The following is a 14186-nucleotide window of genomic DNA, read 5'->3' as shown; positions in this document are numbered from 1 at the left end:
AATCAATTTTGTAAGAAAAAAATTAAAATAACTTCTATTTTTTTTTTTATAAAACTTGAAAATTTTCTTTTTTTAAAAAAAAAAAAAATTTGTTTTATAATTTTATTTAAATAAAAATTTACGTTTTAAAAAAAAAAATTCGTTTAATAAAATGAATTTTTTTTGTTTTTTTAAAACTATATAAAAAAAAAATAGTTTTTTTAAAAATTAAAAATTTTTGTTTAAAAAAAATTGTTTTTTTTTAAAAAAAAAATATTATCTTTAAATTAAAATTTTTCGTTTTTTAAAAAAATTAATTTTTTTTAAAAAAATTTATAGGGATATTTTTGTCTTATTGAAAAATCTATAGGGGCATTTTTGTCTTATTGCTAGTCTTAGGGGGGACATTGTCACAATTGAAAGTTTGAGGGGGACATTGTCAATTGGGTGGTAGTTTGAGGGGGGTATGTGGACTTTACCCTTTTTTTTTATCCTAACTCATTCTTTACTCCAACGTGATGATACCCGTTTATTCCTATCTCATCCTTCTTTAATATACTATTACAACTTTAAATCAATTTTGAATTTTCCACATGCACTTTACTTGCACACTGACGTGTCACTGCCACGTTAGTTATTATTATTATTTTTTTTTTACTGCCTTGTTTTTGTAAATTTCTTTAATTGTTTTTTACTTATTTATTTATTTATTTCTCTTCTCTCTTCCACATTCTTTCAGACTTCAATTATTAATACTTCTTTTTTTTTTTTTTTTGATGAAAGACTGCTGTACGTTTTCTCTCCAGCTAGCTGAACTAAAGAAGAAGAAAGATGGAAGTTAATGGGCTCTTGAGTCTCAAAGATATCGAGGGTATCCACGTTGATCAAACTTTGTCTGACTTTGATAAGCTTTTACTGATTGCTGAAGTTGCTTCTTCGAAGTATGAGGCGCAAGAAAAAGAAGAAAAAAAGTACAAAAGGAAGGAAGCAAATCACAGGATGAAGAGATCAAACAAGCGGCGGAAGCTGGATATGGCCACCCTTCCAATGCCACCGCCGGAGTTGCCTGAAGAATTCAAGGAGCGTATCAAGGCATTGGGTGGAACCCAAGTGGAGATGGTGATTGAAAAAGCCCTTTATCCATCTGACTGGGATACGAACAAATGTCGATTATCCATGCCTTTTGGGAAGGCCAAGGAAGGTTTCTTGACAGAGGAAGAGAGCACACATCTTGCAAAACCAAAAGAAACGATAATAGTGCCGTTCATCGAACCCTCCGGTAAGTGCGATAAGATGACTTTGGGGCGGTGGGACATGAAGAAAAGCTCAATCTATGTGCTGAAGACTCATTGGAACATGGTTTTGAAAGAGAATGGACTCGGGCAAAATGATGTGGTCCAAGTTTGGTCTTTTCGGGTTGGCACTGAGCAACAACTCTGCCTGGCTCTTGTTGTGGTTAGTAGCTCAGGTTGCAACCATGGAGGAAGAGATGGAGGAGAGGCTGAAGAAGATGCCGGTACTAGCTACAAAGCCAATTAGATTAGCTACCAAAGAGTCCCAAAAGCTTTTTTGTTAAGAATAGATGGAATGGGGACCAATGATGAGGAAAACTAAATAATTTTGTATTTTAATTTTATTTGGGTCTTATTAGTTAATTACGTTTTTGTAATTAGATTGGTGTAATGGGCCCAACCCAAAGTCAGTTAATAAAAGGCTTGGTAGTTCATTTGAATTGGATAGGTATTTTTGTCTTTTCACTTTTTGATAGGACAAAAATACTTCTCTAATATAACTAATGGGATATTATTCAGATCCTAATTCCAAAGAGCAGTCAAACTAGGATTAGGGTTTTTGTTCATCTATTTAAGTCGTCCTTTTGTAACCCTTTAGGATAGATTATGGTTAATAAAAAAGATGTTTTCTTGAAGGTATGATTTTATTTTTATTTTTATCTATTTTTTATTGTTCTCCTTCCATTGTTCTCCTTCCATGTTCTGTCCTACATTCGCTTTTTGGCTACAATTTCAAATTCAGTATTATATGTTTGCTCTAGTTTTTGTTGAAAACGATGTTTTTTTATTCATGGGCAATGAGCTTTAACTTTTAAGATATTGGTGTATCTATATATTTATAGATGCTTTAATTTTCATGTTTATCCTAATTGTTAGTTCAATTTATGCATTGCGAAAAAGAACATCGTCTTGACCTCTTATATATATATATATATAACGGTTATTGGTTCCAACTATGGGATTGGGTATCCTAGCCCAGATCGAATTAAGTAGGGATTAGTGCCTTTCAATGTAGGCCCAACCCAGGTTCGTTCGAAAAAGGGCAACCCAATAGTATCCAAAATCCAAATTGGGCTTAGTGCAGCCCATAAGGTCCCTAAAACAAGAAGTAGCAAGCCTATGAAAAGATGGGGAAGAGGGATGTAGTGGCAGCAGCCAGGAGGTGTAGTGAAGCAGACGCAAGTACCGACCAAAGTGCAGATAAGTAGTCAATTCAGTCTCCAGCATGAAGATAGTCAAGCTTTTGGCTTCTGATTGGACCCTTTTCATTCTAGTTTCAAGATTACTAGTATTTTTTATTTATTTTTTTAATGTTCAGTAGAATTCATGTATGTCAGAGTCTATTGACCGAGTGTAGACTCTGCAATTTTGACTCCTGAAGTTTCTGCTTTCAACCAAAAAGCTATGGATATAAATACTTTTTGCTATCTACGGAGTGAGAGAGTTAAGAGTTAAACATACACTACGATGAAATGCCACTAATATTGAATCCTTTGTTTATATTTCATTCTAAGTACGGACAATTTTTTCTGCAGCGGCAACTTCTCATTCTTCCTACCCAGTTTGTCTAAGTAGTACACAATTTTTTTCAGGGTTTCAATGACCTCTTCACTCTCGTGGCCAAACTCTTTCTCTTGGATACTCCGAATTCTCTTGAGCACCTCCAACAACTCGCCATCATCCTTCCCCAATCCACTCTGAATGGACACCAAACAGTCCAGAGCCTCCCCTGCCACACAAAGTAGAAAACATCAGATACACCCAAAATAGAAATGACGGCCATATGCAACATAAATGGAGAGGATAATAGAGAAAATTGGAAGGCTTTTTGACCATTAAGAAAGAAGTAAGAAAACAAGCTTACCAACAGGAAGAGAATCTTTTCCAAATGCCTTTTCACGGATGCGCAAAACCTCCAGGGCAAGCTGCTCAGCTTCTTCATTCTGTTTTAGATGGTAGAGAGTGACGGCAAGATGCAACATTGGGAAGCTGATGGATTGATCGTCAGGCCCAACTGTCTTCCTCATGATTTCCAAACTAGTCCTCAGCAAGCGTTCAGCCTCCACAAAATTCTTTGAGCGTGAATAGGAGGCTGCAAGATTCAGAAGGTGTGTCACTGAGCTGGGATGCTCTTTTCCTTTATGCTTCTCAGCAATCAACAAGCATTCCTCCAACATTTCTCGACCTTCTTTTCCCCTGAAGAGCAACGAGATGACAAGTAAAGGAAAAGCAAACTAAGCAGGGAAAAAAATCACAAAAAGTGCAAAAAATGAAATTACTATGTCAAAATTTCAGAATGTAGCCCACAATATTTAGATTGCTTTTTAGTAAAGAAAACAAAGCAGAACATACATGAAGTACATTTCATTTTTAATCCCAATGAGAATTGACTTTACCTTCCTACAACGTGAAGTAACTCTGCCAAATCTATCCTCATCTTCTCCATTATGCCGTCATCTAAAGCCATGTAATTTGAATCCTTGATGACTTGAAGTGCATTTTTATATAATTGAATGGCTTCATCAGGGTTTCCTGTGTAAAATTTGAAAAAGAATCAAGATGTTTTTAGAATCAGAGTCATTTATGAAAGAGAATACATAATTTGATAACCAAGAGAGACATTAATAGAATGCCCTGGAATTTCACACATTTTCATAGGACATTTGCTCATCAAACAAAGAATTTTGAGCAAATTTAGGACTCTAATCACCCATGAATAAACTTATTTTCTATCATTAGTCATAATCACTATCTAATCATAACAAGGAACCATGTTCAATATGTTCTTCCCTTATTGAGCACATTTTCAAACCTATCACCACGAGTGCTGGTGAGTGAGTGTGTGTGATGAATATGTAATGCATGAAGTCAAAAAGGGCATCAATGTAGAAAATAAAGAAACAGCAAGACTTTTTATCAAAGCACAGGACAAATGCTAATTGAGAGAGAGAGAGAGTGAGAGATTACAAATTAAGTTACCTTTTGCACACTTAACATGGGCAAGGGAACACATAGCCATTCCAACTCTTCCATCATTTTCTCCATATAACTTCTTATATAAGGTTAAAATTCTACAAAAGAATAATAGAAAGATAGAAGTGAATAATGAATCTAAGCTCAGTTCAATCCAGGCAATATGCTAGAAATACACACACACACACACACACACATATTTAGAAATCAACCTAACAAAATGAGTTTCTGCATCCGCTGCTCTTCCTTCTTTGAGTAAAAGATTGCCAAGAGCAAATAGAACTACAACCAAATCCTCACTTTCAGCACCTCTGCTCAATTCCAAAATAGAAATTGTGTGGTTGTAGGTTTCTACTGCTTTTGTGGATCTGCCAATGTTTCCAAGCACTTTTGCCATCCCCAACAATGGGGTGATAAGAAAAATACTATTTTTCCCTAGAAAAAAAATTTAAGACAACCATTGAGTTTTAAATTGCTCCTTTCATGAAGTTTTGGACAACAAAGTAAATATCAAACATGCAAATGCAGAAACAAAAGCTAAATAACAAAACAATGGGCTCAACATAGAAATTTATAAAGAATGATACCTTAACCATCACAATTTTCAAATGAGCTACGCCCATAGCTCTAGTTTCACTTAAGCATAGTAATAGCCCATCATACTTCCTTTTCTCTCTAACATTTCTTACAGAAATGGAGGTCTTCAGATCATTACACAAAATTACACACATGATACGAATAGTAAAGTACAGGCATCCAAAAAAACAACTATTTAACATGTTGAAATTGCCTCAAATACTTATTTTACTTGGTTACTTATTAGAGGTTTTATTTTTGTGTGTGAGTGCGTGTGGAAGGAAAGTGTTTTCCTGGTCAAAGAAATTTTGTTATTCTAATCCACCAAGGAATGGGAATTTTTTTATTTTATTTTTTATTTTTTATGAATAATAGTTTACCAAGGAATGGGAATTGAAGCTTATAAATATTGCTTCTAAAGATTGGGTGCCTTTGATCCAAGGTGGTCTTCTCCCTTATAGGGAGTAGATTAAGTAATAAATGATTTACAGATATCTAACTTCCACACTGGACTTTAGCATTTTGTTTTGTAGGAGTAGCAAATAAAAGATACATACACAATTTTACAATTTAGTAAATTAAGCAGTCCGGACAATACTAACTCAAACTAGTTAACACTAAAATAAATACCTGGAACCAGCCAACTACTTTGGGATTCAAGTTGTTACACGACAGCAGCAAATACAAGTAACAACAACTACATAAACGTTTAGCACCAATTACCATGTCTGTTCTCTAGAATATCAATAGACCTCCGGTATGCAAGCAATGATTTTTCAAACTTCCCCAAAGCCGAATACAGACTTCCCATATGCACAAGCACAACATCCACAAGTGGTTCATTGTCCTTTAGACTGTCAACGACCTCAGTCAACTGCCATCAACAACAATGCACCCAAAAAGAGAAAAAAGTTTCAAGAAGGGAAATGAAAGAAATGACAAAATCTTAAAAAAACCATTGCCCATCACATGAGCTGATGTACAGATGTAAGCAATAATCTGCTATAAATACAATAATTAGAAAGATAAAAACTTCCAGGTATTTCAAAAACTGAACCGCAGCACCAATAGTTCCAATATGAATAACATAATATTTATGGCCTACTCTCTGAATGTGAAGAAGCACATGTCAATCTGAATCGAAAAACAGATTTGAATGTTCAAATAAGACAAGTCTGTGTGAACACGTGCTTGTGAAGGAAATGCTTTTTGTCTGTGTTGGTCATTAATCATCATATAATCCATCCTAACAAATTTACAAAGGAAATAAGCAACCAACAAAGAAACATTATCAAAAATAAAAAGAAAAATGAAAAGAAGCCAATTGAATATGGTTCTTCTCCTCCTCTGATTCTCATACAAATTGACAAGCATCCTAAGATCCCAAATGTCCTTAATTTTGTAATGGATTAGCAGGTATACATTGCTTGAGACTTGAAAAAGAACAATTGTACCATTTTCTTTTCTTTGATTGTAACAGAAAGAAAGCTTATTACTAGGAAACCACAAAGTATCAAAATGTATGATATCAGAGTGATGGTACAATGCTTACAGAAAAAGCCATTACCATAGCCAGTAGGGAACCAACAAACTTTAAATCTCCAACAGCCATATAACCAAGGGCAATGATGTCAAGAAGAGCAGCTTCTTCTATGCCTTGACTACCTGCATTCATCTGTTCTTTAACAGCTTCATAGTTTGCTTTAAGTAGGTCTATAGCATCACTTTTGTTTCCCATCATAATCAGTCTTTTGACTTCATCAAATAACTCTTGCAACTCTTTCTCAAAAGACATTTTAGACCTGTTAATCATAGATTTCTGTTAGGGATGATTCTTACTGTGGAACTACACACGTTTACAATGCCTTCTACTAGATCTTATGTCCAGAAATTGTGAGATCAACTTCTAACACTATTTTCAGAATATTTTAAATATAAATATTTCAGCTGTCCAGGAAAGTGTGACATGCATTAAATCAGCAATGTTCATAGAAGGGAAACAGTTGCAATTACTTGAGTTATCCAACCTCTGAAAGTTGTTTGGAGCTGAAACATCGGATATAGCATGATTTTCTTGGCTTGCTACATCTGCTTCTAATGAGCCAACTAATGCAAAAGGTCTCAACACACTGTGACGGGCAACAGCTGTCATGGGTATCATGTAAAGCTTGATGTTGCATTTCCGATTTTGGAGACAAACTGAGAAGCATGTTGTAGCTTTCCGTAAGTTGCCCGAGTGCATGTGTAGACAAACTTGGCTCATCCTATAATGTTCAAGTAAGAACAATAAGGAACATGACAGCAAAAGTATGTGGAGAAGTCCAACACCAACCATATATGTAAATATCTAAAATAAAATAAAATAAAAAAGAATACCCTTTTAGCCAAAGCATCATATTTCTCCATCGATAAAGCAAAAACGTCATGTTTCAGGGTCGAAAATGGGGTTAATCTCGACATTAATGGTCACAAAAAATTAAGGTATCGCCTTAAAATGTTCTCTAGGAACTACTCAAATGGAAATGTTTCCATGTTGAACTAAGCGCCTTTTGCTTTTCTTCTCATTCAGACGCAGTTAATTTTCCACTCGGCCAGTTTAGAATATCAAAACTCCAGGACTATAGCCAGCAGAAGCAAAACTCAATTGAAGAAATATAAATAACGTCATAAAGCTAGAAAGAGCAAACCCCATACAAGAAAAATCGAACTAAATGTTACACGCACAAACCCAGAAGACTAAGCAATGAATCAACCACCGTTATTAACAAACAAAACACTCAGAAACCCTTCCACAGGGTAAATTACAAGAAACCAACATGCTAACTTTGAAGAGAGAGAGAGTACCCGTAGTTGTTCAGAGCTGGAGAGAGAGAGAGAAGGGAAGCTGCCATTGGAGAAGTTTGCAGAGCAGAGACAGCTGAGCGGTGACTGACGAGATGAAGCTAAGCTTAAACGAAAATGGAGTGGGCTGGTCTCACTACCTCTAATGGGCCGTCGCTTAATAATATTAATTACCCACGAAAACATAGATTATGGATACCAGAATTTGATCGGAAGAGGATCCTCTCCGGTTTATTTGAACAGGATAATATCTAGTTAGTTATAGTAGAGTGGTATTTTTGCTCTTTTCACTTTTTGAGTGGACTAAAATACTCATACACTATAACTAATCATTATCAGGTTCATTTGAACTGGAGAGGATCCTAATTCAATTTGATTTGGGCAGTTGGAGCCCGAGAAACATTTATATTAGGAAAAATTTATGTTTAATTTTAAGCCCGACTGTTCAATTGGTAAAAATCTTTGGCATTTTTTAGCCAAACCTGATATTGTTTTGGTTTACTTGGATCAAATGTCAAACTTCTCTCTTTTTTTAGGTTTTAAATGAATATTGCCAAATTTTTTTTTACAGGAACAAAGTTTTCCTTTAAATTTAGGTTAGAGAAAATTTTCTCCAATCTATTCTATTAAGGTGACGCTGACATACGTCTAAAATTTATGTAAGAATCATATGCTCTGTTAAAAATATATGTTAGAATCATGTCCATTTTTCCCCAATCCAATTTTTTTTTTTTTTTTAAAGAAAAACCTTTGTTCTTCTGAAGGTTTAGATTTGAACAGATTGTCCGTTAGCCAATCCTTTCATAAATTGATTGGCACTTCCATATTGCGCAGAATTTTCATTCAAGTTATAAGTTAGTTGCTTAGTTTAAAAAACCAGTGTAATTTCCATATTAAATCAAATTATATATATATATATATATATATATATATATATATATATATAAGTGGTTTCCCTAAAGAATTAATATGACTTTAGAAATATATGATCTACAAAAGAACTGGTAAGATTGCTAAAAGCAATAGATCGCCTATTCTTGCTCCCTTGGAAAAGAGATTTGAACCAAGGGGTAATCTGCTCAACACCATTAAATGTATTAATTATTCCACTCACTCCAAATCATCTACATGGGACAAAAAGAGCTGCATTCCAAATAAACATTTCCAGCACAAATTTAAAGTTCATCAGTCTAAAACAATTGGAAAAAAGGAGAAACAACTTTATTCTTTGCCGCCAGGATACCCTTTTGTCATATGATCTGACAGAAATCCAGAATCAGTCAAGGGTACAAAATCTCTTTTAACTTCAAATACAAAGCTTGATCGCCACATCAGTTAATTACAAACTTCAGCCAAAACTGTCATCCCAGAATATTATGGGACAAGGGAAATTATCAAAAGCCAAAATAGGACCCATCTTTATTTACCCCTGACCTTAACATCAAGAGTCCACTGAACCTTCCCCTCCGGCAAAGGGATAGACTTGGGAAAGCGTAGTGGCAACTCAAATTCACCAAAAGTTGTCAAAGGAGAAGGTAGATGCAGGTTTTCAGGTGCAATCCGAACACAAAGCTGCCTTTCCACCTGAAATGGCATACAAACTGTATCAGTGGGACAAATAGAAAACCGGGGGGGCGAATCACCAAGCCTATTCCCAGATATTTATGTGTAGTTCCCTTGATTCCATTCCAACACTTTATTAATATTTTCAGTGCCCAACACCTAATCAATAGCCGCATCTAAGTCAGTCTCCAGTGGATCTCTGATCAACAAATCTATTGCCATCATTACAATCGAAGGATTACATGCAAATTGTTTGCAGTTGTATACACATTAAGAAAGGAAGTATAAAACATGAAACACATATGAAAATATATGATGACTAATGAGGAATCACAAGGTGAGGTGTGTTTAAATAATTACGGTCGTAAATAATCACTATGTATTGATTTCAGAGCCAAATCACACCTTTTAAACTTTCCAAATTCCATTATTGTATACAAACTGTCTGAGCGGTCCACAGCTTATAGGCATTAAAAAGTAAAATATTAACCATATGTCCTAGAATTCAAAAATCTCCAGGTGCAAGTAAACCCTCGGTCCCTCCAAGAAAAAAATGCTAGTCAAAAGTTAAGAGGAATCCAAGGATTATAACCACAAAGCCGCCCTTTGTTTTTCCATCTACACTCTATGGCATAGAATGTTGGGCTATTAAGAAGCAATACCTTCATATGATAAGCTTAGCCAAAATGAGAATGTTAAGATTGATGAGTAATTTGTTAAAAAGCAGGAGTAGCTCTGAGAAGAAAAGATGTGTAGAGTCCCTTAAAATGTTTGACACTCACGAAAAATTGTGATTTAATCAAGTTGACGAAGTAAAAAGAGATAAATAGAAACCTAAAATAAGATGGGTGGAAGAGATGAAGAATGATATGTTAATTGAGGTAACAGAAAGAGTGATTTTGGATATCATAGGATAGGGGAAAGGAATACATGTGACCCTCAACGATTAGTTAGCAAGGATGCATAGAGCTGACCCCAAACAAATAGAACATATAGAACAAAAACCAAACCTCAGCAATGATATCATCCTTTGTTACTGGTGAACGCAATTCTATAGGATCATCTTTTGTGGCACGTGAACGAAATTTTTCAGCATCGATTAACCTCCGCAATACCTGCAAAATCTTATACATGTCAGATACCCTGCATCTCAATTTAATGCTATCAACATTTAATTCCTGTATCAGAGACCTACACCAATAATTTAAATGATAGGATAAACAGTGATAGAGAGGCAGCCTATCAACCTTGATGGGCCCACACCTATTTTCACCTACAGTTGTGGGATTAAATAAATATTTAGACGATAAGGTACAAAATTTTGAATTTTTTCTTAAACTAGTGAAGTAAAAGAATCTATATCTCTACTTATAGTTATAAGGCAAAATAGTATTACATGTATTAAATTTTAAAAATAAAAAATAAAAAATAAAAAATTGTTATCTTTATGAAAATAAGCGTCCAATTCACAACTTTCACTTTGTTATCTATATAAGAGGCCTTTATGTATTGAATGGTTTAGATTGTTTTAAAGACCTACAATTGTAGGAGAAAGGAGAAAATAGGTGTTTCTTGACTGCCACCCTATCATGGTTTCTCACCTTAAATGGTAACTTAAAAGAGCGTACATATATCTAAATGCAAGTAACATGTCGATGGTACAAATTTCCATATTTTTTATTTAAAAAAAAACCATATATTAACTTTGGGAATTGTTCTTTAAACATAGCACACATGGTGAGAAACCAGTTTAATTAAGTTTTAAACCTTTTTTTTTTTTTTTTAACTTCTCATAATTTTAGAATCTTAAGGAGATTCATCTCGTACTTTTAGGATCACACCCAAAGATGAACTTTGATCTCTGTCCAAAAGTAAATCAGAACTAATTGCATCTATTAACATATATCGCAATTTTCACTTCTTGACAAATTAGATCACGCTTTAACCGGGAAAGAAGAAAGGGATATAAATAGAAAAAATAAAAATACTAATTAATTTTTAGTAGTACTTATCAAAAAAAAAGAAAAAATAAAAATACTGTGCCGATTAGCAATTAAAAGCATTGAAAGGTGCAAACCAGCTTAGAATTGTCTAGACGCCTTGCTGCCTTCTCATATGCCTTCATCATGTCTTCCTTAGACTCTTTAACTACTTCAACCTCTTCTTCTTCCTCCTCAGGTTGGTAGATCTGAAGCAAATAAATTAGAAGCATATGCTCAACATTTTATTACATAACATAAAGAGGCTTTGCTACAATGTCAGAATTTGTATCTACATCATGCTTCACTAAAATTGAGAAATGTAAACAGTTCAAGGGCAGGAGAGTTTACGACCACATGCACGAGAGACAGAAAGAACACCTAATGTCCCTTTAAGTTTCCAAGAGCTTACCTACTAGCACTAACAAATTTTCTAATAAGTTATACCAGCACTACCAGCAGGCTGCATAAGTGCAAGAACATTCCATCCCAACGATAGATTCTTAATTTCACATGCATATGTGCACATTTTTGTGTCTCCAAAACATACCCAATACAAAACATAATCTACTGATGAGATCTGTGCAGCAGAAAAGAACCTTGCGCTGTTCCCTGACAAGAAACGCATATTTCTCAATATTTGGGACCGCTAGCAACTTGGGCATAAGGTGGTTGCGGAAATACCCGGGAGCAACCTTAACTGTCTCGCCGGATTTGCCAAGCTTTTTTATGCTCTGAATGCATCAACACTAACCAATTAGTTAATAAAAATCCAACAAACAAACGTGTAATGTAGCAATTATGGGCAAGAGTATTCTTAAATTCCCCGGCTCACCGTAGTTAGAATGACTTCCAACTTCCGATATCTAAGTCCTTGACAAGCATATAGCAGCGGATTCACCACGCGATCGTTGCTCTGGAGGCTAGTGTTTGTAATAATCTTCCCAAAGGCTTTTCTACCATATTGCATATAAGCCATCTAAAGCCTCAATCTAAATCCCCTTGACCACACACAAAAGCCCAAACATATTAATCATGAATCACGTTGAAACACAAATAGCATGAAAGTAAGTTTCTTAAAAAGGGATTTCAATTCTAATCCAATCTATCAGAAATGACAACCCTTTTATGCCACATACTAAGAATATTTACTTAACAGCACTCTCCAACAAAATTGTTACAAAAATGCTTCTATATATAAATATTGTTTAAGGGTTGTTGCAATGGAGATTGAGTTTTCTCGGGACCCAATCTTCAAAGATTTAGAATTCGTAACAGCCATAAAAAGAGGCATATAAGATTAAATCTACCTCTGGTTTATGCCTATATTTGAATCCATAAATTAGTATTGCCATTGATGTAACTTTGTTTTCTTCTTTTTGATCAAGAGCGTTGCCATTGATGTAACTTCAGATGAAAAAACAGTACACCCAAGCGCAGTTGTCCTCACAAATTTTCTTAAGCAGTATCAATTTAAAATTACTTGAATTCAAGAATTTAAAAACTCCCTTTGGTTGCTAAGAAAATGTAGAAAACGGGAGGACTCAAAACTCTAATATCTAGGCTTCTCACAATGTAGGACACAATAAAACAAAAACCACCACCCAACACAAGTGAGCCTAAAAGAACCATTTTGGGGGGTTCAGAGACTGAAATCTCAAACAGCTTCCAACAATAGCAAAATATTTCACAGTCAAAAAGCGCGCCGTGCGTGCAAAAATGAGAGGGATGGGCAGGGAAGGAGAGATCAGAGAGTGACAGAGAAAGAGGCAAAAAGAGTAAGAGAGGATTGATACCTGGAAGCCGGAGGAGCTGCGGCTGCTGCGCGAGAACGACGGCGGCGACGGCCAAGAGGAGCTGCGGAGGAAGCGAGAACCAGTTGAGAAGGAACCGGGGGGTTAAAATGTTTTACGCCCTGTGCCCTTATGTTTTCGGAACACGATCAACATTTTATTTTAGACTAAATATTAAATTAGTCAATGTGGTAACTTTTTTTTTTTTTTTTCTACGTGGTTTTATAACTTTATTATTATTTTTTTTTATGTGATTTTATTTTTATTCACAGGAAGTCTTTGTAGTTTTGATAATAGACCAAGTTAGTTCTCCATCAGTTGATCGTTAGTTGACTTAACAGAATTCCACGTGAACCAATCAAATGTTAACACGTAGCACCTACTTAATTTTAAAAAAAAAATTAAAAAAAAAAAAATGTATTTTCTAAAAAAAGAAAAAAGATTGGGCCCTTGTCCATTTGGGGGTGGCCTTTGGCCATAGGGGCCACCCCCATCTGGGCGGATGGGGGTGGCTCCAAATGGCCAAGGGGGTGGCTCGGCCACCCCAATCTTTTTTCTTTTTTCATTTTTTTTTTTTTTAAAGAAAATACATTTTTCTTTTTTCTTTTTTATTTTTTTTTTAAAAAAAATTTAGTAGGTGTCACGTGTCAATATTTGATTGGTCCACGTGGAATTCCGTTAAGTCAACTAATGGTCAACTGATGGATGACTAACTTGGTCTATTATTAAAACCACATGAACCTTCTGTGATAAAAATAAAACCACAGGGAAAAAAAAATAAAGTTATGAAACCACATATACTAATTTAGTATTTAACCCTTTATTTTATTGTGTCACAATTTTATTTTATTTTACTGCATTACAGTAGACGGACCAAGGTGACTGATTTAAATGAGAGTATTATTTACATTATTTGATATAATAAAATAAGACTTTAATTATAAAATAATTTTTATTCAATTTTAATTGAAATAAAGAGAATCTTTTTCTTATGTTTTTGTGGTCACGACTCAACAGAAATGATTTAACATAGCCTTATGGCTTGTTTTTTAATTGCGTTTGAAAAGCCTAAAAATATTTTTAACACTCAAAAAGTTCGTTTAAAGAAAAAAATATTCGTTTGGTAAAAAAATTAAAAACACTTTTAATGATTGAAAAAACTTAAAAATAGTTAAAAAAATATTTTTGGC

The 14186-nt window shown here is 34.6% G+C and overlaps 3 protein-coding genes across 5 annotated transcripts; 1 reads left to right on the top strand and 2 right to left on the bottom strand.

The window, feature by feature from the left end:
• The first annotated feature begins 810 nt into the window (after positions 1 to 810).
• LOC132167281 (putative B3 domain-containing protein At2g27410) lies at positions 811 to 1518 on the top strand. The gene has a single exon (XM_059578198.2). It carries the CDS (start codon positions 811 to 813, stop codon positions 1516 to 1518), a length of 708 nt encoding a protein of 235 aa, XP_059434181.1.
• A 1156-nt stretch (positions 1519 to 2674) lies between these two features.
• LOC132168133 (Tetratricopeptide repeat (TPR)-like superfamily protein) lies at positions 2675 to 7748 on the bottom strand. 2 transcript variants are annotated; one of them, XM_059579222.2, is made up of 9 exons: positions 7665 to 7748; positions 6848 to 7084; positions 6388 to 6622; positions 5544 to 5694; positions 4457 to 4679; positions 4251 to 4342; positions 3668 to 3803; positions 3136 to 3467; positions 2675 to 3000 (listed from the first exon to the last, which is right to left on the bottom strand). In XM_059579222.2, the coding sequence occupies exons 1-9, from the start codon at positions 7709 to 7711 to the stop codon at positions 2750 to 2752; spliced, it is 1704 nt and encodes a 567-aa protein (XP_059435205.2). In that variant the 5' UTR covers positions 7712 to 7748; the 3' UTR covers positions 2675 to 2749. The 2 variants fall into 2 exon arrangements, with proteins under 2 accessions (XP_059435205.2, XP_059435206.1); XM_059579223.2 differs by lacking the exon at positions 7665 to 7748 and having other exon boundaries at positions 6834 to 6913.
• Positions 7749 to 8860: 1112 nt separating this feature from the next.
• Positions 8861 to 13139, bottom strand: LOC132168107 (Ribosomal protein L9/RNase H1). 2 transcript variants are annotated; one of them, XM_059579185.2, is made up of 6 exons: positions 13000 to 13139; positions 12039 to 12204; positions 11803 to 11937; positions 11302 to 11412; positions 10235 to 10339; positions 8861 to 9245 (listed from the first exon to the last, which is right to left on the bottom strand). In XM_059579185.2, exons 2-6 carry the CDS (start codon positions 12180 to 12182, stop codon positions 9081 to 9083), a joined length of 660 nt encoding a protein of 219 aa, XP_059435168.2. In that variant the 5' UTR covers positions 12183 to 12204; positions 13000 to 13139; the 3' UTR covers positions 8861 to 9080. The 2 variants fall into 2 exon arrangements, with proteins under 2 accessions (XP_059435168.2, XP_059435169.2); XM_059579186.2 differs by having other exon boundaries at positions 12039 to 12195.
• Between the last annotated feature and the right edge of the window lie 1047 nt (positions 13140 to 14186).

Source organism: Corylus avellana, chromosome 2 (genome assembly GCF_965113065.1).
Source record: "Corylus avellana chromosome 2, dhCorAvel1.hap1.2, whole genome shotgun sequence".
Taxonomy (NCBI): Eukaryota; Viridiplantae; Streptophyta; class Magnoliopsida; order Fagales; family Betulaceae; genus Corylus; species Corylus avellana.
Note: the sequence above shows the minus strand (reverse complement) of the source record. Positions and strands in the feature narration are given on the sequence as shown.

What these genes read in the sequence shown, in the direction of transcription:
- LOC132167281 (XM_059578198.2), top strand. Translation starts at nt 811, where the DNA reads ATGGAAGTTAATGGGCTCTTGAGTCTCAAAGATATCGAGGGTATCCAC.
- LOC132168133 (XM_059579222.2), bottom strand. Translation starts at nt 7,711, where the DNA reads ATGGCAGCTTCCCTTCTCTCTCTCTCTCCAGCTCTGAACAACTACGG. An exon ending in GCTCCAAACAACTTTCAGAG is followed by an intron (nt 6,623 to 6,847) that starts GTTGGATAACTC and finishes TATGATTAACAG; the next exon opens with GTCTAAAATGTCTTTTGAGA. An exon ending in TTGGTTCCCTACTGGCTATG is followed by an intron (nt 5,695 to 6,387) that starts GTAATGGCTTTT and finishes TGTTGATGGCAG; the next exon opens with TTGACTGAGGTCGTTGACAG.
- LOC132168107 (XM_059579185.2), bottom strand. Translation starts at nt 12,182, where the DNA reads ATGGCTTATATGCAATATGGTAGAAAAGCCTTTGGGAAGATTATTACA. An exon ending in TTGTCAGGGAACAGCGCAAG is followed by an intron (nt 11,413 to 11,802) that starts GTTCTTTTCTGC and finishes TATTTGCTTCAG; the next exon opens with ATCTACCAACCTGAGGAGGA. An exon ending in GTCTAGACAATTCTAAGCTG is followed by an intron (nt 10,340 to 11,301) that starts GTTTGCACCTTT and finishes AAGATTTTGCAG; the next exon opens with GTATTGCGGAGGTTAATCGA.